Raw genomic sequence first — 17375 nt, 5'->3', positions numbered from 1 at the left:
GAAATTCTTTTTTTTTTTTTAAGATCAACTTAAAAAAAGTTGATCCTTTGCTTGTATGTTACAGTAATCTAATGTTATGTTCTCCTTTCCTCACAATATAATCCTCCCAAAGAACTAACCAGTGGTATGAGATGGTTATGGCTCATGCCCCCATCCCCAGTGCTCCACAGGAACCTGCTCTTTGCTGAGCTAGGACAGGCAGGATAGATAAGTTAGGTAGGACATAACTAAGAATAGTTAACTAGGGTAACTAGTTATATATATAGATCGGATATATCTGGGTCCTCTAATCCTTTGTGCTTTTTCACATAATGTACCTTTCCTTGTGAGAGACCTATAATTTCTCCCTTTCATGATCACTCAGATGATAGGTTGAATTAGGAAAAACGCGGCAGGGAATAGATCAAGTGGAAAAAGGATCAAAGGTGAAATTATGAGACCTGGCCTTGACCATTGCCTGTCCCCTCACTCACTTAATGACCTTGGACAAGGCACTTGGCCTCTTGGAGCATCAGTCCCCAGACTCATTAAGCAGAAGTAAAAGTGATGCCTGCCATGCGAGCCTTCCCAAGCTTTCCTTGGGATCCAGTGAGATGACAGATATAAAATGTCTTGTAAATTCCAAAGCGCTGATGCAATGTTAATTATCATCCTCATCATTTCCATTCTTCCCCAAAGAGGAGTGAATTTAAATGCCATTGATACCAGATTAGCAGATTGCCGAACATCTTATCCTCCCTGCTAGGAAGGAGAAAAACACCCGCCCATGTTATTTTCTTGAGAAGCTCGGCGTGTTCATTTTTTGTCTCCATCTGCCAGCCCAGCTTCACTTTGCAACTATCAAAAATGACACACCAAAAAGTTAGGTGATAAACCCCCATTTAGCCAGCAAGTCGGTGATGGACAAAGAGCAGAAACTTGTGAACTCCAGTGGGAGCTCTGTTAACCTCCGGAGGAGGGGGAGGAAGAGCAGAGACCACCCTGTTAAAATGCCTTTCATCTCCAGTAGCCGCTAGTGGACTCACCGCGAGATACGGCTTTGGAGAAAGGACCCAGTCACTTCTTGAAGGCACATAGGAGTTGGGAAACAGCAGATTTCTCAGGCCAAGTCCCTAAAAGTGCACACGGCTGTCAGAACACCCACAGCGATAGCACAGACACAGTCACCATGTGAGAGGATCATGTTTGGAAAGTTCATTAGTAAACGAATGATTTAGAATTCGGTGCTCATTTTCCCAAGGAAACGATGCCATAAGTGGGGCGAGGTTCCCAGACGAGTCCACAGAAGCTGTTACTATCATGAGAGTGGAGTCTTGGACAGGGGGGTCTCGCTGTCTGTGAGGAAGGGAAGTGGGAAGAGCTGTTCCCTCTGCATCCCTGGGCAGAGGGCCAGCTCTGAGCAGAATTTTGAAATAAGACAGTCGTCTGTGACGTATTCTCTCTGGCTCTTCCACTTCTTTCCCACCAGCAACGAGGGCCACCGTGGGCCCTGTCCGGCCAGTCCTGCTACCTGCATGGCCAGACTGCGTATTTGCCCGCCTCTGTCCTCTCCCATCCTGTCCCATCTTCGCAGGCTCAGCCACAGAAGATGTCAGGAAAAGGATCACCACCACGGACGAAGGGCTGGCAGCCTTCCTGTGGGTGCTGGCATATTTCAACCACAGGCCTCTGTGAGGGAAGGTCTTTTTGAACAAGGAGACCTCCAGGGGTAGGCTGGTCCTGCCTGGGGTTAATTACCATTAAGCTTCTATTTTTCACAGATACTTCCCTTCTGCGTTGAAGCTGGGCATTATTAACCTATGATTTGTGATTTGGCTGATTTTTTTTTTAAGTTGTATGTGGTTTTATGTTTTTCTGGTCAAAGTAAAATAGCTTTTATTCAGTTCTCAGAGTGGTCAAAGCACTGGTCCCAAACCTACGAAATTCTTGAAAGCACTCAAGTTTTGTCACACTTGTGTGGCACCAGAGATGGTGGAGCCTAAGTTTGTCTAGGATTTATTTTTAGGTTCTCGGGGGTTAGGTAAGTATAAACTGGAAAATCCCTGTGAAATGTGTACTCTCTGCAAGATAAGTTCCTTGATTTTTTTTTCACTGATTTCATTTTCAGGTTAAGAGTCATTGCAACTTTTCATTGGTTGGTACTTCCCTAGGTCCCTAGGTCCACACAGTCATCAACTCAGAAGAAATAAAAACTTTAAAAAAAATCATTAAAAACAAAACAAAACAAAACTAGGGTACCAACTGCTAACCAAAGTAGCAGCTTCATTGGTGAGGCTGTGCTCGGCTTCCCCTTGGAGCCTTGTCCTTTCGTGGGAGGGCAGAGAACGGAGGGCCTGGGGCCGGAGGACCCTAGTGACGCGGAAAGGCGTGCCTCTCCCTGTGGGAACTGGGCGGATGACGGATGTGGCCGCTGGGGTGTCAGTTTCCTCATCTCTGAGACGGCGGAGTTCACGTCCGCCTGGTGGGCGTCTCATGAGGACTGGCCCCTGCATCGAGTGCATTGTCGGTATCTCAGCACAGACGTCCTCCAGCCCTGTCGTCTGTAACGAAACACCTTCAGTCCACAGTGGATTTCACGAGGTACCACTTTTCCCTTTCATTTACCTCTTTTTGCTTCAGGTCCTTTGAGGCAATACACACACGTGTGCTCCTATACTTTCTTTCAGTTGTTCATGACCACTCTGCCCCCCCTGTTTTGTCCTTTTCACTTCCTTACCTTATCAAATGTCAAATAATTTGAGAAACTATTAGAAATGAAATTTGGGAAAGGGAGAGCTCCTCCTCATTTTAAGACGTGGCTTCCACACGGCCACACTGCGTCACGGTCTAAAACTGTGGTCCTTGTCATAGTTCATGCTCTACTTGGGCTGCTTTTCTGTAAGTTACTCCCTCTGTGTCCCGTCCCATCTCACCATGCTGGTGCTCCAGGAAGTCATCAGGCATCACGCTAAATCTTAGGAGAAGACCTTTTCTTCTTGCCTTATTATAAAGTCATAACTGAAAATAGTGGCAGTTTTTACTTTAATATTATTATTTGCCTCCCTCCTCCCATAAGCTGATATATAGTACTTTTGCTCTACTTTTATTGTTTGCAAAAGGCTTTTATTGTTTGCAGAGGGCTGTCACATACAATAACTTGTTCGGTGCAGCTAACCTGAGAAGAGATCGTATCAGTCTTGAACATTTTAGTTTTCAAGGGACAGGAAGGCCAATTCTAAATGGCTGAGCAAAAAAAAAAGGTTTTTGGCTTGTGTGCCTCAAAAGCCCAGACTTCAGGTATGCTGATCAGAGGCACAAAGAATTTCATCAGGATTGTTTCTCACCATCTTTTGGCTCCGCTTTCCACTGTTTGGCTTCGTTCTCAGCCTGTACGTGGTGGTTGGTCTTGGCGGCTCCAAGTTCTTGGGAAAAGAGAGCAGACCTCTTCCCAGGCCACTGTAGCCCATGCATCTCTTTGAGCCTTCTGAATTCTGCACCCAGTTTCTCCCGGCCTGGGTCACAGGCCCACTTGGAGTCAGGCTTGGAGACAAGGCCTCCTGAAATGTATGGACACTGGATGGACAGTGAGGACATGATTCCCTAGTTTCCAGAAAGTGAATGAGTGCCCACTAGCTAGATTATTGGCCCCTTTTTTTCGTTAATAGATGAGGAAACTGATGTTCAGAGATGATAAGTGGCTTGTCCAGGTCCCCCAGTGAGATAGTGACTGAGGAGGGCTGGACCCATGGGCTTCCGGCTCAGGGTCCTGTGCCCTTTCTCTGTTTCCATCTCTCACCAGGAAGGCATATAACCCCCTGGGAACTGTGGGGAGAGCACTGCACGGGGCCAGGACTTCTTGACTCAGTCCTGCCCCGAGCTAAACATGTGGCCTCAGACACTTAGCCTCTTGGGTCTCGTTCTGCCGAACACTCAGTGAGGCCCCAGTGAGACATGGGGAAAACACTATAGTCATGTCAGCTTCCTACAGATGCAAAACATGCTTTGCCTTCTTATAAACCCATATGGCTTGTGCAGATAACAGGTTTTCTTTCACAACAATGTCAAAGAAATGTGTTCAGTGCTTTCCAGTTTCCAAAGTGTGCTTCATAAATCTTGCTGCATTTACATTCCCCAGACAATCATACACCAACTTGAGGGGCTTACATGAACCTGGCTGTGGGACAAGCCACCAAGGAGTGCCATTCCTGGCCTCCCTTCCCCATCTGTTCTGGCCTGGCCTCTGTTCCACCTCTCATCCTAGGAGCATTAATCTGATCTGATCAACACTGGGTGTATCATTCTCAGCAGATGTGATCATGAGGGATTCAGATACAGTAACATTATGGATGTCACCTAAGAGTACGTATTCTAATATTCTGTGAATTTCTAATTTTAAAATATTCTGTTTGGGTTACCAATTATTTTCATTCAGGGGTAAATAAAACAGAATCAGAAGAAACTCGTGTATATAGCCGTGAGAAAATAGATCCGACCCTCAAGAGATGAAAGATGAGAGTACCATATGACCACATTAAGTACTACTGTGAGAAAGTTGCAATAGCTTTACCTCCATCAACAGGTTGAGGATCTCTCCCCCTGCCCCATTGCCTTCACATCCCGCAGGATGTTCCACAGTCCTAGAAACATGAGTTCAGTGAGATAGCTTCTGTCACATCTTACAGCCAGGACCATGCAGGGTGCTCATGTATCAACAGGCAGGCTGTGTGGCTGGGGTGAGCTGTGACGGGGATGCTCGGAGTCACCAGCAGCCCGATCCTCATGGACCCTGGGGGCCCGCAGCCAGGTGCTGGGGGGGGGGGGCAGCAGGATTCTCCCAGCAGAAGCCATGCTATCAGATGGGTAGTAGGGCTGCGTTCGTGCTGTTCGTCCACGAATGGGGCGTGGCAGTAACAAAACTCCCTGTCTCACCAGGCTGTTCTGAGGGTGATGCTGGTGAATGCAGGCAGAGCTTCTGGAACAGTGCCTGACACTCAGCTGGAGCTGGGCATGTAGTGGCCGATCCCATCCCACCAAAGATGCCTATCCCAGGGTCGTCACCCACTCACCCTCTGCTAACCCCCTCACCTCCCCGAGTCCAGCTACCACCCATTTCTCTGCTCCCCTTCACTTCAGAGCTCTTCAAAAGTGTTGTCCGCTCCTGTGCTGGCCAGTCCTGTGGCCACTGGCCACGTCTGGCTATTAAGCATCTGAAGGTGAGGGTGGGGAGTAGTCAGAAATGATGTACTAAGAGTGTGGAATCCACACCAGGCTACAAAGGTGGCACAAAAAAAATAAACTCTCTCAATATTTTTATATTGATTACATGTTGTAACGATAACATTTGGGATTAAATTGCAATTTAATTTCACCCGCGTCCTATTACTTTTTCATGGGTCTGTAGAAGATTTAAAGTTACCTGTACAGTGTCTCTTCTATTTCTGCTGGAGAGTTCTGGTCTCCACTGTCTCCACTTCACTCTTGAGCCCATCCCAGATGTGCTCGGGTCCCAGCGCGTCACCAGAAATAACTTTTGTCAACTCACCTTCCTCTGGCCAGCGTTCAGTCCTAACCGCTCAGCAGCGGTTGACACGGTTCTCACTTTTAATGAAGCCCTTTCTTCTCTTGCCTCCAGGGACATCATGTTATCTTGATTTTTCTCTTTTCTCACTAATGATTCCCTCATAGTCTCCTCTCCTGAATCCTCTTCGTCTACTCTATTGTTTTCTCATCCAGACGGACACCATCTCTGTGGACTTCCCAACTTCGGGACTGCAGACAGACCACTCTTCCTGGAACCTGTATCTTCACCGCCTGCTCAGTGTCTCCATTTAGATGTCCAGGACGACTCTTAAAGCTTACATACCTACCACAGGTTTCTTGGTTTCACTTCCCCAAGCCTGCCCCTGCCCCAGTACTTCCTGTGTTGGTCAAGTTAGTAACTTCCTTCATCCAGTTGTTTAAACCACAGATCTTGGAGTTAGCCTCGCCGTTTTCCTTCCTCTCGCCCTCTGTGTCCAGTCCATCAGCTCATTCGGTTGGGTCTCCCCTCAAATCACATTTCCAGCCTAACCACTTCTCATCACCACCACTTCCTCCAAGACCCACATCCTAGAATGGACCATTGCTCTAGCTGCATCCCTGGTCTCCCTGCTTCCACCCTTGTTTCTCTATTCAACCCAAGGTGATCCTTTTAAAATACCAAGTCACTTTTCTTCTTGGAACCTTCCAGTGGCCTTTCCATCACCAGCGCGCGCGCACACACACACACACACACACACACACCACCCCTACCCCTCTTAACCTGTTCCCTGACCCCTTTTCCTGGTTTGAAATGCTCTCTCCATATGCCATTTTTTTTTGGAAGTATAGTCAGTTTAAAATGTGTCAGTTTCTGGTGTGCAGCATAATGTTTCAGTCATACATATACATACCTATATTCCTTTTCATGTTCTTTTTTATTAAAGGTTACTACATAATATTGAATATAGTTCCTTGTGTTATACAGTAGAGGCTTGTTGTTTATCTATTTTATATATAGCAGTTAGTATCTGCAAATCTCAAACTCCCTATTTATCCCTTCCCACCAACTTTCCCCACTGGTAACCATAAGTTTGTGTCTTTTTTTATTTAAATTCCACCTACGAGCAATACCATATGGTATTTTTCTTTCTCTTTCTGGCTTACTTCACTTAGAATGAAGCTTTCCAGGTCGATCCACGTTGCTGCAAATGGCATCATTTTATTATTTTCTATGGCTAAGTAGTATTCCATTGTATAAATATACCACAACTTCTTCATCCAGTCATCTGTTGAGGACATTTAAATTGCTCACATGTCTTGGCTGTTGTAAACAGTGCTGCTGTGAACACTGGGATATCTTTTCAAATTAGAATTCTCTCCAGATATATGCCCAGGAGTGGGATTGCTGGATCATAGGGTAACTCTATTTTCAATTTTTTGAGAAATTCTCTGTACAGTTTTCTATCATGGCTTCACTGCACTGCACTCCCTCCATCAGTGGAGGAGGGCTCCCCGCCATGTCCTTACATGGCTCATCCTCCACTCTGGTCTCTAGGTAAAGCTTACCTTGTTACCTACCATGGCCTTCCCTGACCATCGTATCTCAAACTGCACCTGCACCCCAGTGACCTTTTAGAGGTTTATTTCTCCTCGTGACCTCATCACGACCTGGCATTGGATGTTTGTTTGTTTGTTGTCTTCCCGGCTGGGATGGGGGCTCCCTGAGAGCCAGGAGCATTTTCGGTGGGTCTGTGTACTTTTCTGCAAGGACCTTAAACAACACCGGGTCCAGAGTTCAGTGGTGCCTGATTGGATGACTCTGCTCAGTTTTCAACTGCATGTCCCTTTAGGACAGAAGTTAGTTAACTCTGCTGGGTGTGAGAATCACAAGGGAGCTTACCTAACCCCGCCACCCCCCGATCCCCCAGGGCAGTAGCTTCTGGGGTAGAATCCTGAACGTTTTTGAACAAGCTTCCCGGGTGCCTTTGACGCCTAGCATACCTGGACCACCCTTCGCCAGAGGCTGACTCAGTGTACCTGTCTCCGTTTGCTTATCCGTTGCTCTGCTTTGTGGAATATTGCTTCACGTATATCAGCAGTTCTTCTTGAACCACCTGGACACCTAAAGATAGATCTCCTCACCCCACCCAAGAGCTTGTGAATCAGAACTTCCAGGGACGGGTCCTGGCAATTGATATTTTTGTAAAGCTCCCTCAATGCCAGTCTTCCCTCCATCCTTCAGGAGGCCCAGCTGTGCTTGATGGGCTCCTGGAGGAGCATATGAACTTAAGAGTGGGTATTTTTAATGTCTTTTTAGGCCAGCCTCACTCTCCATCCCTCATTAATCCAGCAGTAAGTAGTATTCTGTTCAAACACAGCACTCAGTCACCATGGAGCGAACTTGATTTATCCATGATTTCAACCTGCTTTGTTACCCGAGCATCAGCCAGTATTTCTAACTCCATTTCAATCCAGCTTATTCTGCTGAGTACTCTCTTTGCAGTCTGTTCTGTCCAGGAATTTAAAATATGTTTCCCAGGTCAGACCAGACAACATGGGGGTGATGCCCCTGTCAACACTCATCTGCTTGGCCTCCCCCTTGGACCTGTACTGGAGCAGGGGCTTTGACTGCCCTCGACTTACGGTGTATCCACTGGTCTCCAGAGCACCCCCAGGGATGGAGACGGACCTGACCCCGTGCTCTGGGAGCATTCCTGGCCTGCTTAAGCTGCTGAGGAGAGTGTGTCCGTAATCAGGCCTCTGGGGCTGGTGGCCTTGCCCGTCTTTGGTTTTTTCCTGGAACTATGTATAGACAACTGTACAGGTGGAAGCTCTTAAAACTAAAATCCTCAAAGTATTGCCAAAGATAAATAAATAAATGGGGTGCGAGGGGTGTCAGGGAATGGTAGTTTCAGAATTGTATTCCTGAGCTGGCCTCAGAGCCGGCTGCCAGGTTGTGGAGAATCCCTGATGGCTGAGGTGGCCCAGAGCAGCCCTCTTGGTTAACTCGTTTCTTAAGCACTGCGGCCCCATGGGGTGCTGACTCTGGACTCCAGATGGCCTCCTGGGAGCCTTTTTGAATACGCTGGATTTGTCTGTATCCTTTGCAGAAGATGTTGGAGTCATTAGTCATAGCCCAGTCCGGAAAGGAGCAGTGTCACCTGGGTGAAGCCCCGGAGGCACCTGCAGCCTTCTCCGCCCGCATGGCCGGCACCTTGAGAGTTTTGCTTCTGCAGAGTTCACGCTTGCATTTTGTTGGCAGACGTGAGAAGCCATTAGTAATCAGGATGAGCCTTCTGGGAAATCCTGTTCCCGGGTGATAGCTGCTTCCTCTGGAAGACGTGTTTGCACTGGAGGCACTGGAGGCTGCGATTTCATGACAAAGGGGAGTGAACTGACCCCAGAAATGTTAAGAATGATAGATTTCTAATGAGATCTGACAGTTCAAGAGCTGAAGGAGTCTGATCTCTGTTTTTCCCCCCTGCCCACCCAGTCTTCATACAAATGTAAATATGCCGCCTTCAACAAATTGCCAAATGTGTTTTTAATTTGTAAGCTGGACACTTCGCCTTTTCTTTTCTTTTTCTTTTTTTTTTTTTTTTTTGAGGAGGTGGGAACAAAGTCACAGGTTTTGCACTTTTAGAACTGGGTATTTCCTTCTGTCACTTTTTCTGTTGTTTTTTTTCTTCTGAGGACATCCTCCCCCATTGTCTGCGGTCGGATGAATTCTGGATGAGAGTCGACTGTCCTGTTTTTCAGAGTTGTTTTTGAAGTTCCCATAGGAAATACCGAGTGTTCTTTAAACTCCACTTTAAAAATAAATAAATGAAGGCAGTGGGTGAATAGTCGAATATGAGATGTGAAGACTGTCGCTGTCACCGTGTCCTACGTTCCGTGGCCTGTGCAGTGTCCATTGTTGCCATTTATGACCCTGTCTGCCTCCATTGTGGACCTCTTCCAGCCTTGGGGAATTTACATCATTCCTAATAGCAAAAGGCTTTCTGGTTCCCACAGAGTTGTTCAAAGCCTGACTCATGCTCCTTACGTTAATTGTTCAGCTCTGAAAATGCTGCACTTACAGGGTGTGGCTGGAAGGGGAAAATCTACTGTACTTATAGGGCATGTTTAGAAGTGTTTCACACATAAATCTCAGTCTCTCTCTCTCCCTTTTTTGTCTCTGTCATCTAACTTTTAAAGTAACTCTTTCTGGTTAACTGCTAAATCTTAGGAGAAAGAAAAGGGAGAAGCACCAAAATGCAGTATAATCCAATAAAAGCCGCAGTGTTCTGCTCACTGACCTTAGAAACTGACTTCATTCACAACTGGATATGACTCTGGGTGACATTGATCCGGGTCTGAAACCGTAGGCAGGGTTAGTAAGAGCTAAAGGCTGGTACCCAGGGTGCAAGGCAGTGATTGTCCAAAGCTCATAGCATCCCTCTGTGGGACACCCAGGTGTCATACTGGCGGCTGCCACCTACCAGGCTTTCTGAGGCTGTCGTTCTTAATTCCAGTGTAAGTCTAAAGCAAGGACCCACTGGGGCGGTGGCGGTATAGCTCAGTAGAGCGCATGCTTAGCACGCATGAGGTCCTGGGTTCAATCCCCAGTACCTCCATTAACAAAAAAAAAATAAAATTAAAATAAAGCAAGGATCTACTGATACCTTATCAATACTGTTTCTTGTGACAGCAACATTTTATCATGGAATGTGATGGAGAAGGGTACTTATAAACGTACCAGCAAATGAAAGGAGCTAATACCTGAATTGTCTGAATTATCTACGTGCCAACAAAAAGAAGCCAGTTCCCAAAGTCTGAAATGGGTCGGTGTTGGTGATGGTTGGGAAGTTTTTGCTTTTTACAGTTACTTTCTTGTGAAGCTTCCATCAGAACATCTAAGTATAGAAAGTCAGGTAGTCTCAGAATTATCTAAAGCCATGTTAATGCTGTCAGTTTAAGGGGAAAAAAAATTCCAGTTTTTTAGTAACCAGGAATCACAAATTCTAGTTTTCAAAGTACCAGTATTAAAAGGCTTAATTCTCCCGCAGTCGTTAGTATAATTGCAAAGGCCATCTTTGGTATTTTTGTAAATAGAGTAAATGTAGGGAATTCTTAGGATAATCAGGGTACAGACTGCCGTGCCACCAGGTCTCTGAAGGTCAGGCCCACAGGCCTGCGGCTGCCTGGCTCCTGGCTGTGGGCTGCATCGTGGTTGGGGCCGCAGAGGTGTCAGACGCTGGCCGAGAGTTCCTAGATGGCTTGCAATCGCCATCCTTTCCCTCACAGTCTCATGTGTTTGTGACACATGGTAATGGATGAAACGTGTGTGCCAGGAGTCCAAAAGGAGTGACAATTTACAAAAAAAGTTCTAGACTGAAAAAACGTGAAACAGCCTAACACCATACGGTTTCACCTAATCCTGACCAAAATCAGTCTGTCCTCCAGGGCGTTCAGAGTGTAACTGTTTTTGCTCACGTTCGGCTAGCGGATTTCTGGTTGAACCTTTGTCATCTTTCGGAGTAGACGGGAAGGGCTTGCCCTGAGCAGCTGAGGATTTTGCTGAGTCCCCTTCCTCCTGGCGCAGAGCTCAGGAGAAATGCTCTGAAAGACATGTAGGTCCCGTGTGTTTCCTTTTCCTCGTGTTGGGCTGTCTGTACGGCTGGGCACATAACGCGAAGTCTGGAACTCAGCAGGAGTGCGTGGACAAAAGCACTGACAAAGCCCCTCTGCCACCGACCTGACCCGAAGTCGCACGCTTGCTTTTCCGCCTTCCAGGCTCTTCCTCGTGCTCCCTGGACGGTGGCAGGGTGGGGATCCTTGCTTCACAGGTGTGTTGCAAGGAACAATTAATTCCAGGCCCTTTGAGGATGAAAAGCACCTGTTGATGGTGTTTTGTGCAACTTTCTGAGCAACTCCAGACAGAGCTGGAGAAAAATACGCTCCTTTCCTAAGATGCGTGTTCGGACCCCAGTGTCATTTATGATAATCCTTGGGCCCTTGAGAGCAGCAGTCAGAACGTGAATGTATGTATTTGTTTCCAGGCTAACACTGAGCCGAAATAAATATTTCAGCTTTGATATTTTGTGGTTGGCGGTTTGAGAAACTTCAGGCCATTCACAAGGCTGCAAAGATATGCCAGAGCCAAGCCTCGAGGCTCTGAATCTCCCCAGCAGCATCTTCCCTGCCCCCCAAGTGAGTTTTATATTTACAGTGCAGTTTGCATTGTCTGCTGTCTGTGTTGCAGAAGGAGGGTTTGTGTGTGTGTGTGTACAGCAGCATGTTTGTACACACACACACACACACACACAGCCTGTACTTTGGACGTATTTGAGCATTTAGTTCTGGGAAAAAAAATCAATATATCAGATGTAGGCAATATTGATCCTTAATTTCCTTGGTTAAAATATGAACTCCGTCAATACTCCATTGATAACCCAGTGATTAATAAAGTGTATCCTAGTGTATTGGAAAATGCATGTGTAAACATGCACTTGGGATTTTTCTAGATTTGCCGGCGGGTAAGAAGGGAGGGGAGGACACACCTCCTCCTTCAAGTGCATAAAATGTGACAAGAGGAACAGGGAGGAAACCAGACTTAACAGCTTCACAAAAAAAAAAAAATCTTTCTTTGTTTTAGTGTGAACAGAACTGAAAGAGCAGCGTCGTGAGCAAATCGTGGAGCAGCAGGGACGTTGCAGGAACATCCAGTGACCCAGTGATGGCAGAAGTGGCAGGGAGGAGGGGTAACAGGCCCCATCCAGTTCCCCATCAGAGCCCGTGGGCCGAGCGTTACATAAAGGCAGCTGAGAGCCACTGGGGGCTTCCTGTTCCAAAGCTGGAAAAAGTTCATCAGACCCCGCCAGAAGACACAGCCGCCAGCGAAAACCTCATCCTGGGGCGCGGTTGGAGGCAGGGCTGCTGAGCAGGAGCCCTGTCTGTAGCTGTGAGTCAGCATCACCGGGTCCAAGACAAGGTCCACAAGGGGCCAGAGTACCACAGAAACGCAGCCTCCGACCACCGCCAGAGAGTTTCTCTTGGAAGTGATCAATTAGCCCAGAGAGAAATAACAGTGCAGGGAAAGGGAAGCTGTCAGGGTCCTGCCAACTTCAGAGCTGTCAAGACCTGGGGTTCCTTTTGAAACCGGAATTGGCAAACACCACGTCTGATGAAGAGTTGCGTGTTTTGGAAAATCTCTCCTCCAGACATCTTATGAAAAATAAGCCAGGACAGGCACAGCAAACCGGCTCAGCCACAAACACTGACAGATTATCTCCAGCTCAGGGCAGCCCAACCGAGGAAAGAAAGAAGTCCGAAAGAGGCCTGTAACTTACGGAGGAGGAGGGCAGAGTTGCAGTGGAGGGTCCAGTGGCCAAACCTGTGAGGAATGAGCAGTGTGTATAGATGCTGTGATGGTAAAGGAATCCGAGTGATTATTTCAAATAGAAAATTCCTGTCTGTGAGCTTTCCAGGCGATCACCTCCAGGAGCCTGTGTGCTTTTCCTGAGAGCATTGCTGCCTTCTCATCACCCTTTGTAACTATCTTTAGAAACCTTTTTACTTATTGTCTATTTTTAAATTTTTTTATGGAAGTATACAATGTTGTGTTCGTTTCAGGTGTACAGCAGAGTTACACACATATTCCTTTTCAGGGTCTTTTCCAATTGAGTTGATGACAAGATCAGGAACTTACTTTAATGATAAGCCGCCATTTGCTTTGTCAGCGGTGACAGCGTTCGTGAAGAACCGCATGGGGGAACCAGCCTTGTGCCTCCCCATCACGTCCCCATGCAGACCACGCCGTGGGCCACGTCAGGACCGGTGCTGCGGTGCTGCTGTCCAGGGCCAGGGATCCAGTTTACCGTCCTGCTCTTCAGCCTGAGTGGGGCTGTAGGGAAGGAACAGGCTAGTGGTCCACACCGTCTGCCTCTGGCCCCAGCATCATTGTCTGAAAATGTGTTAGAAATGCAGAGCCTGGGTCCCTGGGTGATTCTGAAGCCTGCCCAAGTTCGAGACCCACTGGGCTAATTGGAGACCCCCTGGTGTTTATTCCCCCAGCCTGGCTGCCGTGGCCCCTGGCGCATCAACAGGGGCCCATGTGTGGACACAGACGTGCACCCCCTCCCGCCCCCTCAAACTTGTAAAGCGCCTGGGTTCAGGTGTGAGTCACTCTGTTCCCGGGTTCTCAAGTATGGCTGCTGCAGCCCCAGGGAGCTCTCCCGACCCTGAGCGTTTACGTATAATCCAGCCCAACATGAGCGGAAACACAGGAGAGGCGCGTTCTCGCTTGTAGGACAGGCATGTCCCTGTCCCTGCTGCCACCTCGAGGATTCTGGGGAGTTCGGGACAGACCGGAACCCAACGGGAGGGAGCTCAGTGGCCAGAGTTCCCAGTTTCCCATTTGGAAGTCTCCACAGGCAGTTTAAATCTCCAAGCAGGAGCTTTCCACTTGCTGTATTACCCGCCATGGTCTCCAGCGGGCTTGCTGGAATGTCACGCAGTGAATCATAGCAGTGATTTATTTTGCATGGTCACCTACGATAGATTTCCTTAGCCCAGTTTCATCCTAAAGTAGGGAAGAAACCATATTCAAAGGCCACCCATCAAATACATCTTTTCTTTCTTCTCAACATTGGGTGGTCCTCTGAAGTAGTCCCTCCCTAGTAACAAGGAAAGTCGAGTGTGTTGCCCAACACGTAGGTGTTAGCAAAAAAATAACCCAGAAAGCCCAGCAAAATAAAAGAGTATGGAAATAGACTCAGTGGAAGTTCATGCGTGAGACTGATCAGTGGTGTCTCCCGGCTCCGTCTGTCCTTCCCGGGTCTCCTTTCCCCACTTGTTCGTGGGACAGGACTCATCAGGAGGCAGGCGTATTTCGTGGCACCGTTTCAGGTCACGAAGTTAAGTCTAGTGCGCCATGCCTGGCCGTGGCTGCAGGTGCTCTTCCGGGAAACCTGTCTCCTTCCTACGGCCCCAGCCTCGCCACCCTCACCGGGAACACGGCCCCGACCACTGATGCCCATTTCCTCTTCCCCCCCAGCTTCTTCCCTGGCCCCAGGTGATCCCAGTCAGGGGATTCCATAGGAGAAGAGGGAGCCCAACAGAATCCAGCCACAGCGGAGCGGATTCTGCTCATCCAGGAGGGGCAGGCTGCACAGAGTGGAGCCCCGTGGAGAAGGTGGGAGAACGTGGCCCACCGTGGGCCCCCTCTCAGAGTGACCTGTACTCTGAGTGTGCTCTTCACTGAAGGCAGGACCACAGTGTGCCATTGGATCTGCTTAAGGAGAAACAATTATTAGAACCGTTCCAGCCAAGAGGGCACAAATAATAACCCAGGTGACAGGCCAAGCAGCAGTGAGCTCCCTGGAAGAGAGCCTGGGACCAAAAAGAGCCATTCCAGAACAGGGGCCGCCTGCTGGCCCCGAACTAGAAGGAGACATTTGAACTGGAGGCCCCAGAGAAAGTTTTTATTGCGTTTTTATTCTGCCAGTTAACCTAGGCCTGGTGGCTGAAGCCCATACTCGCATTTTTAATGACTTTTCTTTCAAGAAAAGCCTGGGCATCGGCGTTTGGTACGGACTGTGATCTAAGAGGGGAAATAGCGGCTTTGGCTGCAGATGGATGGGGTCTCTCTCCCAGACCATCACGTACACGGGACCGTGACGGGATTCACGGAACAGCTGTCCGCTTCCGCACGCCGGCAGCATGTGTTTGAGGAATTTCGCCTTTAAGCCTTTTCCTTCCACGTGTCTGAAACTCCCCAGGATCTCTTGTGACTTGAGTGGTTGTTTGATTCTTTGGATATTTGGATGTACAAAAGGGGAAATGGCTGCCAGGTTCTTTGGTTGCTTGTTAGGTGGGAAATGAGGAGTGAGTTCTCTGCTGCTGGGAGTCGGTGTGTTATCATTTTCTTAATAATCTTAATTATTCAGCATCTGAATGTCTGAGACCCTGTCAGTATTCTTAGTTAAAAAGAACAAGTTCTTCAGCCACTTATTTAATAACCCCAAATTAAATGTATATTCACGTTTCTGTAACTCGGATGCTTGTAAGAAATGTAAACCCAATTTGATTAAGGTTGTAACTTTGAACTCTGTAACTTTCTCAGTGTCGTGGCTTCTAAGTCACCTCCACGTGCTTTCAAATGACTTTTTAATAAATTGCTGTTTTTGTTGTTGTTTTTGAATGCCCATAAATAAGAAATGTCTGAGAACAGGCAGTGTGATTTTTCTTACACATTCTTCTTTCCTTGGCCTCTGGAGGTTAACGGTCATCCAGATACGCTTGCATATTGTTACCCACAGAGGAGCAGACGTTGGGGAGAGAGGTGCACCGCATCTCTTCTGCAGCTTTGTGTTCACTTATTTTAACATTAAAAAAAAGAAGTAGGAAAAGGCATTTCACTTTATAAAAAGCAAGAGTCCTGTAGACCCTCTGTATTTTGGTTTTTGGAGAACATAACTTCTCCCTGAAGGAGCTATCTCAGGATATAAGTTGGGGACAACAGTGGGGCCACTGTTAATGTGTTTGCTTTGGGTGTCATGTTGGGATTTTAGCATGAACTGTTGGGCATATCAGTGGCCTTTGACTTCAGAAAGAGCTCGGAGAGGGCGGAGCCCACAAGGTAACAAGAGCGTGGCCTGGGATCACAGTGTCACCGTCCCCAGTTTCCTTAAATCCCTTCTTGGCAGGCCCCCCTGTGGTACTGCCACAAAATTCTGGCGAGTAGGTCCTCCTTTGGCTCTGCTCAGAGCCAGAACCTTCGGTGTGCCGTGCTGTGACTCGGCTGTGGAGCTCATTTTAACGTCTTCTTTTCTCTGGTGGGGAAATTTCCATGCCTGGTTTGTCTGGACGAGAGAGTCTGATCCTTGTTATTAAACACAAATGAATCGAAACACGTTGGGGCAAGTACGAAAGCAAAGTTAAGCTGATTTCTGTGAAGTAGTTTAAAGGTTTCCTTAGTAAAAAAATGAATTAAGTGTTGTAAAATGGGGTTAATTCAGATACTTAGGACAGAGGTCTAACACTATATATCACTGATGTTACAATTTAATGGTATAATTAAATTCTCAGAAATCTAAAGAACTCCCTCTGATTTGCTTTCTGTATTAACAAGACAAGGAACAAATATATGTCAACATGTAGCTTTAACAGAGGGGACCTGAGTGGATGAAATTATTGCGTTTAATTGTCAAGAACTACTCAGTACTGGGGTTGAGTTTAATCACAAGAATTAAGTTTTATTGTGCAACATGGTATTACTTCATGATTGCCATTACAGTTACTTATCAAAAAGCATCTTAATTCAACAAAAATCAGGAAAACCATATATTTGGTCCCCAAGCACCTGGTCGGGCAACTAAAGGTATGGTATTTGACAGATTCCCCGGAGTAACGATCTTCAACCAAGATAGAAAGCCAACAGCCTCCGCGGAAACCACCGGGAGAGCCCCCTTCCCCCACTGGCCTTATCCCCTCCTTTGTTCTGTTTAAACTATTAAAAATTACTTTAAATAGTTGCACCTGCCAAGGGGATGAAACTAGTTACGTCGTGTAAATGAACCTCTTTTATGAATAAAAAGTAAAATTGTTTAAAAAAATTCGATGTGTATGTCACTTTCCTTTAAAGCAAGTGAATTAACCCCAAGGAATATACATTCAGAAATGCCCTTTGTGGGACACACTACCTAAAACTGTATTCTACTGGTTGGAGACTTTCTCCTCCTTGAAGGAATTCTGAGGGTTTGAAGGCTGTGTTAAAATAATCAAAGGAGCTCTGCATTTGAACCCTGGGCCCGAAAGATTGAGGTCGGAACCCCCTGTGTGGGACGTTGTGATTAAATTGGTCCCTAAGATTGGGGGTGGTCTTTCCAATGCAG

General features: G+C 47.1%; 2 protein-coding genes across 2 annotated transcripts in view; both read left to right on the top strand.

Moving 5' to 3' along the window:
* LOC102541385 (protein SLX4IP) overlaps positions 1-12275 on the top strand; it is a 130189-nt gene extending 117914 nt beyond the window's left edge. The window contains exon 6 of the mRNA XM_072943822.1: positions 12137-12275. Within this exon, the coding sequence (XP_072799923.1) occupies positions 12137-12151 (15 nt within the window). The 3' untranslated portion in view covers positions 12152-12275. The remainder of the gene's footprint in view (positions 1-12136) is intronic.
* On the top strand, positions 12152-15709 carry SLX4IP (SLX4 interacting protein; the record flags this gene model as incomplete). Its single annotated transcript, XM_072944635.1, is given in 5 exon segments — positions 12152-12371; positions 12374-12506; positions 12508-12574; positions 12576-12629; positions 12631-15709. Coding segments are annotated over 5 exon segments (669 nt in total), but the record flags the coding sequence as incomplete, so codon positions are not given.
* Positions 15710-17375: the final 1666 nt, after the last annotated feature.

The sequence above is a fragment of the Vicugna pacos genome, chromosome 19 (genome assembly GCF_048564905.1).
Source record: "Vicugna pacos chromosome 19, VicPac4, whole genome shotgun sequence".
In the NCBI taxonomy this organism is placed as follows: Eukaryota; Metazoa; Chordata; class Mammalia; order Artiodactyla; family Camelidae; genus Vicugna; species Vicugna pacos.
This window is presented reverse-complemented; position numbering and strand designations above follow the sequence as displayed.